General features: G+C 39.3%; 1 protein-coding gene across 1 annotated transcript; it reads left to right on the top strand.

The window, feature by feature from the left end:
• Window positions 1-8,325: 8,325 nt before the first annotated feature.
• LALBA (lactalbumin alpha) lies at window positions 8,326-10,512 on the top strand. Its single transcript, XM_081059966.1, has 4 exons — window positions 8,326-8,638; window positions 8,972-9,130; window positions 9,579-9,654; window positions 10,182-10,512. Exons 1-4 carry the CDS (start codon window positions 8,506-8,508, stop codon window positions 10,234-10,236), a joined length of 423 nt encoding a protein of 140 aa, XP_080916092.1. The 5' UTR covers window positions 8,326-8,505; the 3' UTR covers window positions 10,237-10,512.
• Window positions 10,513-12,982: the final 2,470 nt, after the last annotated feature.

The following is a 12,982-nucleotide window of genomic DNA, read 5'->3' as shown; positions in this document are numbered from 1 at the left end:
ATAATTATCTTTTGTTATAGGTCAGGTTCCCTAGGAAACAGATTTTGAGATGGAGATTGGTATGCAAAAAGCGTGTTAGAGGATGCTTTTGGAGTCAACACCTGTATATGTGTGTGTATGTGTGTGTGGGGGATGGGAAGCTGAAGAAAGTAGGATTGGTCAGAAGGACAAGTTGAACCTGTGATTCAGTCACAACAAAGTGCTCAGCCAACCTCATAGGAACCTGGAGCTGAGATGGCCCTACAGAGTGGTCCCTTGAGGCAAAGGGGCTGTCTTCCTCTGAGTAATTTTCAGAGAGAGATTCAGCTTAATGCTATCTGCAGATAACCCTCTTAGCAGCTGGGGAAATGAGTGCTTTTATCTTGTAAGGGGTGGAGAAAGTCTGGTCTGTGCACCATATCATCTACTATAGTCTGTCCTCGACCGGATGTGGATATGTCAACATGACCAGACCTGAGTGAGAACAAGCCAATGGCTTCATATTCTCATGAGAGAACATTATTATTGTTGTTATTGTTAATCATGTTATGCCTTCAGCCATGGCAGAGGCAGATAGCTTTCCTGGTAGTTTCTCTTTGCTAGAAGACAAAGAACTAAAAGAGAACTTACCCATCACTTTGGAGATAATATGATTATATAGTTAGAAACCATGAAACATTACTGAAAAAAATACTAAAATTTATAAGATAGTTTGTGAAGTGGCCATGTAACAGACATAATTACAAAAAAGTACCTTTTCTCTGCACTATTTATAAATAGATAGAAATTGAAGGAGGAAAATATCTCATTCACATTAACCACAAAAATATCATATACTTAGGAATACATTTAATTAAAAAAAGCATGGTATCTATATGAAGAGCACTATAAAGTCTAACTGAAGTATGTAAAATAAGATCTAAGCCGAAGAAAAATACATATATTCTGAGATTAATGTTTTAACATCATAAAAATTACTTTTCTAAAAATCATTATGTATATCATATGTAATTCTAATTTGTTAACAGGTTTTTGGTGGAAATTAGATAAAATATATTAAACTTTGTGTGAAAAAATAAATTGGAATATGTCAGCATATTTTGAAAAAGAAGAATAGTACAATAAGAATATATAGCCTATAGAAGGAGCATACCTCACATAATAAAGGCCATATATGACAAAACATAGCTAACATACTCCATGATGAAAGGTTGAAAACTTTTTCTCTAAGATCAGGGACAAAGACAAAAGTACCTACTCTCACCACTCTTGTTCAACATCGTACTGGAAGTCCTAGCGAGAGCAATTAGGCAAGGGGAAAAAAAAGGCATTTAAATAGAAAAAAATGACGTAAAATTGTCTCTGTTTGCAGATGGTATACTCTTACTCGTATATTTGGAAAATCTTCAAGTCTCCACTAAAAGGTTGTTAGAACTAATAAATGAATTCAGTAAAGTTGCAGGATAAAATCAACATACAAAAATCAATGTTTTTCTACACACTAACAACAAATTATCTAAAAAGGAATAAGAAAACAATTCCATTTACAATAGCATTAAAAACAATAACATACTTAGGAATTAATTTAACCAAATAGATGAAAGATCTGTACACTGAAAATTATGACATTGATGAAAGAAATTGGAGACACAAATAGATGGAAAGATATCCCATGTTCATGTATTGGAAAAATTGATATTGTTAAAAATATCCATGCTACATAAAGTTATCTACACATTCAATGCAATCTCTATCAATAATCCAATGGCATTTTTTACAGAAATAGAAAAAAATGGTGCTCAAATTTGTATGGAACAACAAAACACTTTGAATTGCCAAAGCAATCCTGAGAAAGAACAAAGCTAGAGGCATCACACATCCTTATTCAAACTATATTACAAAGCTATAGTAATCAACATGGAATGGTACTGGCATAAAACAGACATAAAGAAAAGTGGGACAGAGTAGAGAACCCAGATATAAACCTATGCATATACAGTCAACTAATTTTTGACAAGAGCATCAGAATACTCAATGGGAAAAGGATTGTCTCTTCAATAACTGGTGTTAGGAAAATGAGATATATGCAAAAGAATGTGAATTGCACTCCTATCTTATACCAGTCACAAGTATTAACTCAAAATAGATTAAGGATGTAAATGTAAGACCTGAAATGTTAAAACACCTAGAAGAAAATAGAAAAGGTTTCTTGACTTTGATCTCGTCTATGATTTTTTGGATATGACACCAAAAGCACAAGCAAAGCAAAAATAAACAAGTGAATTGATATCAAACTAAAAAGCTTCTGCACAGCAAAAGAAACAACTAACAAAATAAAAAGTCAGCCTACAAAATGAGAGAAAATATTTGCAAGCCATATACTGATAAGGGTTTCTGTCAAAAATATAAAAGGGACTCAATACAACTTAATAGCAAAAACAAACAAACAAATGAAACAAAGGAAAAAATCAAACCCAACTAAATAATCCAATTAAAAAATAGGCAGAAGACTGAAATAGACGTCTTTCCAAAGAAGACATACTAACGATTAACATGAAAAGGTGCTCAACATCACTGATCATTAGGGAGAAACAAATCAAAACCACAATGAGGGGCTGCCAGATGGCTCAGTTGGTTAGAGCTCAAGCTCTCAACAAGGTTGCCGGTTCAATTCCCGCATGGGATGGTGGTCTGCAACCCTGCAAATAAAGATTGAAAACGGCAACAGGACTTGGAGCTGAGCTGTGCCCTCCACAACTAGATTGAAGGACAACGACTTGGAGCTGATGGGTCCTGGAGAAACACACTTTTCTTCAATATTTCCCAGTAAAATTTAAAAAACAACAAAAAACAAAACAAACAAACAAACCCACAGTGAGATATTTGATAGAACATTTGATAGAATGGCTGTTATCAAAAAGATAAGAGATAACAAGTGTTGGTGAGAATGTGGAGAAAAGAGAACCTTTGTGCGCTGTTGGTAGGAATGTAAATTGGTGCAGCCAACTATGGTAAAGAGTATGGAGATTCCTCAAAAAAATTAAAATAAAACTACCATATAATCTAGTAATCCCACTGCTGGAAATGAAATCACAATCTTGAAGAGAAATCTGAATTTCTATGTTCATTGCAGCATTTTTCACAATAACCAAGACATGGGAACAGCAAAAGTGTCCATCAATGGATGAATGAATAAAGAAAATGTGAAATACAGAGAGAGAGAGAGAGAGAGAGAGAGAGAGAGAGAGAGAGAGAGAGAGAGAGAATGGAATATCATTCAGTCTTAAAAAAAAAGGAAATCCTGCCATTTGTAACAACATGGGTGAAACTTAAGGGCATTATGCTAAGTGAAGTAAGTCAGGCAGAGAAAGAATTACTGTGTGATCTCATTCATGTGAAACTGGAAACATCAAATTTATAGAAACAGAGTAGAATGGTGGTTGCCATGGGCTGGGGTGGGGGAAATGGAGAGATGTTGGTCAAGGGTACAGACCTCCAGTTGTAAGGTAAACAAGTTCTGGGCATCTAATGTACAGCAATGTGACTATAATTAATAATACTATATTATATTCTGCCATGAGAGTAGATCTTAAATGTTATCACACATACACACACACACACTCACAAACACACACACTCACACACCACACACAACAAATAATTATTAGGGCACGGAGGTGTTAATCTTATTGTGGTAATCATTAATCATTTCACAATATATACATGTATCAAATTATCATGTTATACATCTTAAACTTACACAATGTTATATGTCAATTATATCTCGATAAAACTGGCAGAAAGAATATGAGAGAAGCACAAATGTGGCAAATTGTTGACAGTGGGTGAATCTATACAAAGGGTATATTGAGTTTATTATTATATTTTTACAACTTTCTGTAGATTTAAATTCTTTTTCTAAATAAAAATTTTGATTAATTTTCATTAAAAAAGAGAATAACAGAAAAGATGTGTCATACTAACTATCAGAACATACCAAAAAACTACTACAATGAAAACTAAGGTATTTGTTTCAAAATAGACAAATATGATAAGTTGAACAGAAGAGGCAACCCAGAGAGAATTTTAGATGGATTAAAAAATTTAAAATAAATATCAAAACAATATGTATGTATGTAAATACAATAATTGATAAGAGATATGGATGAATATATGGTAGCCTGTTAATACGAGTTAAGGGAAGAAATAAAGAGGTGGAGAGGAAAGCCAAAAAGGAAAGAAGAAAAAGTACCATATTAACAAAAAAGAGGATGTAAGATTCTATTACAGATATAGATGTAAAGTTATATAAATATATGTTTATTTAAAAATAGATATATTATAAATTAAAAATGAAAAATCTATTAAAATTTGCATAGAAATTTTATTACATTTGATAATAAATTACATGCATATCAATTTGTTTTAACTAATATTAAATTAAATCGGTAAAAATTCATTTTAGTATATTTTTAAATAATTTGTTTTGATTTACATTTGTATATTTGAATCTTTGGTTGATACTATTCTTTTTTTTTAAAAGATTTTATTGGGGAACGGGAACAGGACTTTATTGGGGAACAGTGTGTACTTCCAGGACTTTTTTCCAAGTCAAGTTGTTGTCCTTTCAATCTTAGCCGTGGAGGGTGCCATTCAGCTGCAAGTTGTCCTTTCAGTCTTAGTTGTGGAAGGCGCAGCTCAGCTCCAGGTCCAACCGCCGTTGCCAGTTGCATGGGGCGCTGCCCACCATCCCTTGCGGGACTCGAGGAATTGAGGGGGCAACCTTGTAGTTGAGAGCCCACTGGCCCATGTGGGAATCGAACCAGCAACCTTTGGAGTTAGGAGCACGGAGCTCCAACCGCCTGAGCCACTGGGCCGGCCCCATACTATTCTTAATTCACAAAGATAAACCAATCATAAGGTAAGGGGATTAGAAAACCCAATCAGTAACTACAAAATTGCCATGGGGATATGAAAGTCAGTTTGGGGAATATAATCAATAATGTTGTAAAGATTTTGTAGGGTATTCGATGGACACTTGTCTTGTTAGGGAGACCACCTCAGGGATGATGTAGATGCCTGATCACTGCACTGCACACCTGAAGCTGAAGCTGAACAATAATGAATGTCAACTATAGTTTAACATATATATGTATATATATGTATATGTGTATACATATATATACACATATATACATATATACATACATATATACACATATATACATGTATAAATGTACACATACATATAAATATATACATATTTACAAGAAGTGGAGTACAGCATTAGGAATAGAGACAGTGGAAATGTAACGGCTTTATGCATTATTAGAGGGTTAGTAAATTGGGGGAAGGGGGGTCATCACTTTGTGAGGGGTATAAATGATAAATGTCTAACTAGTACGTTGTTTTGTACACCTGAAACTAATAAAGTATATTAATAAAAATGTTGAAAAAATAAACCAATTATTCATATAAGCATAATAGCAGATATAGAAATAGTAATGCAAATACAGCAATTCAAAATAATCCTATATAAACTGAGAGCAGGCCTTCAGTATATAGGATGTGTATATAGGATGTGAATTCATAGTGCTAACTGACTTTGCAAGGATTTTTGCACAAGCAACCAAAAAAAGGAAGTGCCAATAAAAAGCATGCCATCTCCAAATCTTATTTGCTTTAAATAAATCTCTAATGCAATTAAGAATTTGTCTGAAATTTGGGTTTCAAGTTCAAGATCTAGCTTCATTGTTCATCTAGTGATAATTTACCTGAATTATGGAAGGAAGTAGAACAAGGTGAGGATATTAACTATAAGAAGTTATGATCAACATTATTGTGGCCTTTAGGGTGTTTCTCCAAATGGTTGCCTGGTCTCTCTCTCTCTAAATTGCTGCTCACCTACAATCTACAATTTCAGGTGGCTATTGTCAAATGTGTTTTGAAGCACATGCTTCTGATTCCTTAATCTCTAGAAGTCCTCCAGAAAGGACTAGTTTGAGAAACTCTGATTTTTACCACAGCATCTGAGAGCATGCACATACTTCCTAGTATATTTCTGAAAAACCCAGTGTGTTGTAAATGCCTCTTCACTGCCTTGTTTCAGATCTCAGCCTGTAAACGGAGCACCTTAACTAAAACCCCTCTGGAAAGGGTGATTTTGGCAGGAGCTTTTTTCCATTAGCTGTGCTCACGTCTTTCCACACACTTCCTCTTCCAGTGCTGCTGTGATCATTGTTTGCTGTTTGTTGGTCTATTTCCAAGAATCTGCATCTTTCTTTGAATGTTTGTAATTGTTCCCATTAGACATCTTCTATCTTCTTTTTCAGATGACCCTCTGATACACTGTTTTACAAACATTTCTAGGAAAATAATGGTTCCTCTTTTCCAAGGTATATTTCTTTTCTTTTCTTTTTTTTTAATTGGGGAAGGGGAACAGGACTCCATTGGGGAACAGTGTGCACCTCCAGGCCCTTTCCCCAAGTCCTTTCAGTCTTAGTTGTCATTTCAGTCATAGTTGTGGAGGGTTCCGTTCAGCGTCAAATTGTTGAACTTTCAACCTTAGTTGTGGAGGGCGCAGCTCAGCCCCAGGTCCAGTCGTCCATTAATCTCAGTTGCAGGGGGCAGAGCCCACCATCCCCTGCAGGACTGGAGGAGTTGAACTGGCAACCCCGTGGCTGAGAGCCCACTGGCCCATGCTGGAACCGAACCGGCAGCCCTCGGAGCCAGCAGCATGGAGCTCCAACTGCCTGAGCCACCGGGCCTGCCCTATTTTCTTTTCTGCACTTAGCTGTGATACCTCGTCTGGATACTGCTTTTTATTGCTTATAGGGAAGGGCGGAGGTACAACCAAATTATAGGCAAGCAGGCTGCTGCCATAAATTTTGACTTGGCTGGAAGTGTAGAAAGTTCCTGTGATTCCTGATATCCCGGACCACTATTCTATCACACGTCTTTGTTCATAGTTCAAGGCAGAAGGCATTTTACATCCGACCTCACTATTGGAAAGACTACTCCTCAGGACTAGCTTTTCTTACTTTGCCCTTTCCCACATGGTTCAAAGTCATCCTGTCATTCCCAGTCATTCTCAACCATACTCGCTTAGTGTGATGGAATTTCTATTTCTGTCCTTCACATACTCCTCCAATACCTCTGGGTGGAATGAAGGAGAAATGCAGTGGCAGCACTTTTTCTGATTCTGAACATGTATCTCTTTGCTATAAGGACTGTTTATCTCTTGGCACTCCAAGACCCCACGTACTCGTTTTAATCATGCTACCTCACATACTGGTTATCCATGATATAGAAGACAGGATAAAGCTGAGAGGAATTTGCCATGATTCCAAGGAGTTGTAGGATATAACAGTTTGCAATGCCGTAAGATTGAAAGTCTTACATAGTTTGATTGGGATGGATACCCCTGTGCAATATAAGAAATTAGGTTTAGAGGATGAGCCCCAGCATAAAGGAGGCTAATAGTTATTTGAACCATAACATGAAGCTTGATGCCAACAAGTTGAAGAAATTATTCAGAACTAGGACCCTCAACTCTACTTGCTCAGGAGCACTGATCTTAAAGCTCAGATCCAGAATCTTGTTTTATGGGCTCCATCTATATCCCAGTCTAATTTTAAAGTTTTAAAGTGCTTATAGTCCAGTCTTTCCATTGGCTTGGGTCACTCTATTTTTAACCTGCAGAGGCCAACTCTGAGGGTGTCTACAAGTTTCTATACCCATGAACAAATCTATTACAACTTATTAGTCTTGGATTTATATAATGTGTTAACGCCATTATAGAATCAGCTTATTTAGTGATAGTGGTGGTTGGGAGTAGGAACCTGATAATAGTTCATAGATGCTATCATACACACCTTTCCAGTTCTCCATTTTCCTGAAGTAGGAAGAATCTGTGTTACCATATTCAAAGTCTGTGTTACCATATTCTATCCCTATTCCTGAGCCCTCATCTATGAATCACCATATCAAGGGACTCTTCCTGGGTTTTGCACCATGCCTGGATTGACTGGAAAAATACCAGTTCTGATACTGGGACCATGGTATGTAATGACATATACTCCTTTTACATACTCTGTATGTCTCTAGGGAGAAAGGGGAGTTGGCCATTGACTTTTATTGTATATTCTGATTGCCTCACACTATTACCCCCAAGGCCTCCTTTGTTCCTGAAGTAGGCTGGGGACATTCTGCTTCCTAGAACTAACCTACAAGAAACAAAGGTATAAGCAAAGCCAAATGGGAAACAGGATCATGCTTGGAACTGACTCTGGGTGGAGAACAAACAATACCTGGTATGGACTAGAGATTAGGGGAGGGGAAGCAAAAGGGGGGTGAAATTACGGAAGGAAGTTGGCAGGCTCAGTATTTCTGTGTGGCACAATCAATCTCTCTTCATCCTCTTCCTGGATGTAGGGCTTGGTGCCAGGGCCCCTGAGGCTTTCTCTATGAATAAAAGGAGGTGAAGCTGACTGGTACCCCCACTTCAGATTCTTGAGGGCAGTCAAAATGATGTCCTTCGTCTCTCTGCTCCTGGTGGGCATTCTGTTCCCTGTTACCCAGGCCAAGCAATTTACAAAATGTGAGCTGTCCCAGGTGCTGAAAGACATGGATGGCTATGGAGGGATCACTTTACCTGAATGTGAGTTTTCTGCTGCCTTGCTTTGTCCCATTCTTCATCTTGTCTCTCCTTTACCCTGCTTTTCCTCCCCTTTTTGTCCCCACTTTCATTCAATTATCTCATAATCCTCTTATCTTCTCTGCCTATCGGTTCACTCTTTTAATGCACTTATTCTCCTTTCTTTCCTCACATTGTCTGATCCTTTTTGGAACTCTTCTTTTCATCTCATCAGAATACTCTGTGCTTTGTCATATTTGGAGATTTGCTGTAGAGCCATTTTCTGTCTGCGAATAGAGGTCCTCATTAATGCTATACCTGGACATCTCTGTGATACCTTTCTCATCTTTCCCTCAGGGATCTGTACCATATTTCATAACAGTGGTTACGACACACAAACCATGGTCAATAACAATGACAGGACAGAATATGGACTCTTCCAGATCAGTAATAAACTTTGGTGCAGGGACAATCAGATACTTCAGTCAAGGAACATCTGTGACATCTCCTGTGATAGTGAGTAGCCTTTTGCCCTGCTTCTCTATTTTTCTGGAACCTATCCCTGGGATAATCTCTTTTTTGGTATCAAGCACATCCCTGGATTAAACTGTGGGACTTGAGTTGACAGTACTGAGTAAGAGGTTGCTAGAATTTTTCAAGATCACCAAATCGCCAGATAGTTCCCTAAAGGTCACAAGCAGATGATCTGAGCTGTCTGGGAGTCTTGAAGTGTGATACCACGCATTTTTAGAGAAAGTTAGTTCATGAAGCTGATAATTCCTCCAAGGTGCCCCTCATCTCGGGGGAGGCACTACTGTGTTGGCTATTTTATATCGAAAGACAACAGGCATAAGCCTCCCGTTCAGAGAAGGACCAGACCTACGAGATCCAGGGCAGAGGGAAACTCATTACCTGTCTGGATAATACTTAGCTCTCTCATTTTGTCCCCTGTAACTCCGGCCAGAGTTCTTGGATGATGACCTTACTGATGACATGATGTGTGCCAAGAAGATCCTGGATAATGAAGGAATTGATTACTGGTGAATCCCCATTCTATTTTCTATTTTCCCCTCCCCTTTCTCCTTCTCACCCCTTTGGTTCCAGCACCACTCCCTCCGCTTTCTATCCTCTGCTCATTTAATCTAGAATACAGTCTCAGAAACGACACTCATTGAGCAGACTCAGGTTTCCAATGTTTAAGCCTCCCTCATTCTACTCCTGTTGGGCAGTTTTCCTAATAAGGGTTCCCTAATAGAGGGTGGAGTGAGGCCCAGCTTATTTTCACCTAGACTTGGATATCTAGTTCTACTTGTTTAGTCCTAGATCCTAAAGCAAGCCCTTGGTACTTACCACTGCACATCTTTTCTAGCCCTAAAACTTTCTTAGAGTTTTAGAAATGGACTCTGACCCACTAGGTGGCTCAGTGTCTCTTGCCATGTAGCTAGGGAAGTCTTTCTGTAATTTTTATCCACACTCTTCCACCTCAGGCCTCCTGGGGATGAAGCTAGATGGAAATTTGAGCTAAGATCCAGTCAGGCAACTTGCCCTGTCTCCTTTCCATTATCAGGTTGGCCCATAAACCACTCTGCTCTGAGAAGCTGGAACAATGGCTCTGCGAGTAGCTGTGAGCATCTGCTGACCTTGGTGCACCTGCCCTCTTTATGTTCCTGGAACTCCTCTTCCCCAACGCTACCTCAGTCCCCATCTTTCTACTCCCTTGAAGCTAATTTGTCTCTGAGATCTTGGTCCTGCAGTGACACCTTTGGACATTTGAGGACTATTCTCCAGGGGTGCGTGGCTGGTGCACTGGACTTTTGACACTTGCTCAGTGCCTCTGATGAGCCTTTCATTACAACAATGGCCTCCACCTTTCTCCTGAATAAAGGGCCTGATTTTGAGAGGCTGGCTGTATTTTCTTTCTGGGGGGAGAGGGAGGAAATAGGGTGAGTAGGCAGTCACTGAAGCCATAGGTCATAACCACCTTCCATGTCTATTGAAGAGGAAATAGGCTGAACTTATAACAGAAAGTTGGATTTGCTTTCTTCACCAACTCAATTTAACAAACTTTTAGGGATCACCTAGCATCAAGGAACTATAGAGGGGATCCAAAGGTGGCTAAAAGGTTTCTTCCCTCAAGGGCTGGTGAGAGAGATGAGATAAATATGAACAAATAATTATAAAACAAGGAATAGTGTCATAAGCATCATGAGAGAGGTTAGAAATGTACCCTGAGCATTTATAAGAGGAAAGATAATTCATATTGGGTGTGTGTGATGGGGAAAAAGGGATCAAGGAAGGATTCATGAAAGAAGTGGCATTTAAGTTGGTTTTGAAATATGGGTGGGATTTTGACAGGTGGAGATGTGGGGTGGGAATAGGACAAGAGCACGGGCTCCTAGGGTCTGAAATGGGTCAGTTGAGGGGGGTAGGGATTTTTTTCTCACCTTTGAGATAAGGAAATAACTTTTACAAATAGCTGTGAGAGGAACTCTGTCTGAAAACCAGAGCTAAGAACAGGGGACCCTTATAGTCAGGTCAGCAATGAAAGAATCCGAATACCTGGGGGCTTCTGGTTTGGATCCTATACTCCATTACTCCTCCTTGCTGAGATTTGAGTCCTAACGTCTTTTTTTTTGCTACTCACTGATGGTCTGAACCTGGGCAGGTCATCTCCGTCCTGTGTACCTCAGTTTCCTCTTCTTAAAATGAGGGTTTTGATCTAGGTGGTTTTCCTGAGATCTCATCTGCTTTAACAATTCAGCATTCTAAAATTCCAGTTTAATTTACCACATTTCTTAATTAGCTGAGTTATCTTCTAATTCCTGTCTTCTTCTCCCTGCCTTACTAAGATGTCTAATACAGCTAATTAGATTCCTCTTACCTCCCTAGACCCACTGGGGCTCCAGGCAGTCAGACCTTACTTCTCTTGTCTCAGAGACCAGCAGCTCCCAAATAAGGCCCCCATGGCTTGTTTAGGGACCTACAGGACCAGGCAAGGGGTGGAGAGGTCATCCCTCCTCTATACTTACTTAAAACAAACTCTCAGGAAAAACTTGATATTGATCATGTGATTTTAGTGTGAATTTAAACACAATGTGATGCATCTCTCAGGGATATTGCATGCTATTCCCTTTCTAATTATGGGACACAAGGCTTTTCCCCAAGTCTACAGGGTTTTAGGAGTAACCCCTGTATATGAGTTGTGGGGGAGGGCAGGGTTGGGTGTCCATTCCTCCCACTGAGCTCGCACATCCATTTCTTTTTTTGAGATAAATTTTTTTTTCCACATTTTTAAAAGTTAGTTTCAGGTGTACAAAACAATGTAATAATTAGACCTTTATCATTTATATCCCTCACACAGTGATAACCCCCCTCCTCCCATCTACTATCCCTCTGACATCGCACACAGCCATTACATTTCCACTGTCTCTATTCCTAATGCTGTACTCCACTTCTTGTAACTATTGTAGTTGACATTCATTATTGTTCAGCTTCAGCTTCAGGTGTACAGAGCAGTGATCAGGCATCTACATCTTCCCTGAGGTGGTCTCCCTAACGAGACAAGTGTCCATCGGATACCCTACAAAATCTTTACATTATTGATTACATTCCCCAAATTGACTTTCGTATCCCTGGGGCAATCTTGTGGTTACCGATTGTGCTTCCTAATCCTTACTTATTACCCTGTCTCAGTTACGCCCTCATGAAGCCATCTGCGCTGGAAAATATAAGGGACCAGCTCCACCATGTGGCCAGAGCAGGAATGCAACTACAGCAGGGGCTGTTTTGCTTAGCCCCATAGCCCCGGCCTTCATCCTACAGAGATCAGGAAATTTCACCTATGGGTATACCATATACGAATCTATAATCTTCAGAGGTCTTTGCTGAAAGAAACTGACGATAAATTTCTTTGTGGAGAGGATCTTAGCCTGAGGGTCAGAGGATTAAGGACAGAGGTAAGCCAGGGAGCTGGAGAGGGAGTCTTGACTGACGCAGAGCTCTTGCTTGGCCTTTGGGTAGAAAGAGGACAGGTTATGGACTCTTCCAGATCAATAATAAACTTTGGTGTTCTCTTCCTGATAAATTATTTGGGAGCTGAATGGGAGCTGGGATGGCAGCTGAGCACTTGTTCTGTTTTCTCCAACTCTTTCTCATTTCTTTAGACCTGGAACATCTTGAACCAGGCAGGGAGCTGAAGTGGTCCAGGCTAAGGTGGGCGGTGAGCAGGGGCCGTGAGAGTGCACACCATTCACAGAGCTTCCTGTGGGGAGGACTTAGGACAATGCCCCCAAATATGGATTCTCTTTCTCTCTTTCTATCCTGATTTTTTCTCCCTGCCACTTCCCTCTGACATTTATGTTGTTATGA

The sequence above is a fragment of the Rhinolophus hipposideros genome, assembly GCF_964194185.1.
Source record: "Rhinolophus hipposideros genome assembly, chromosome: 9".
Classification (NCBI taxonomy): Eukaryota; Metazoa; Chordata; class Mammalia; order Chiroptera; family Rhinolophidae; genus Rhinolophus; species Rhinolophus hipposideros.
This window is presented reverse-complemented; position numbering and strand designations above follow the sequence as displayed.

What these genes read in the sequence shown, in the direction of transcription:
- LALBA (XM_081059966.1), top strand. Translation starts at nt 8,506, where the DNA reads ATGATGTCCTTCGTCTCTCTGCTCCTGGTGGGCATTCTGTTCCCTGTT. An exon ending in AGGGATCACTTTACCTGAAT is followed by an intron (nt 8,639 to 8,971) that starts GTGAGTTTTCTG and finishes TCTTTCCCTCAG; the next exon opens with GGATCTGTACCATATTTCAT. An exon ending in CTGTGACATCTCCTGTGATA is followed by an intron (nt 9,131 to 9,578) that starts GTGAGTAGCCTT and finishes AACTCCGGCCAG; the next exon opens with AGTTCTTGGATGATGACCTT.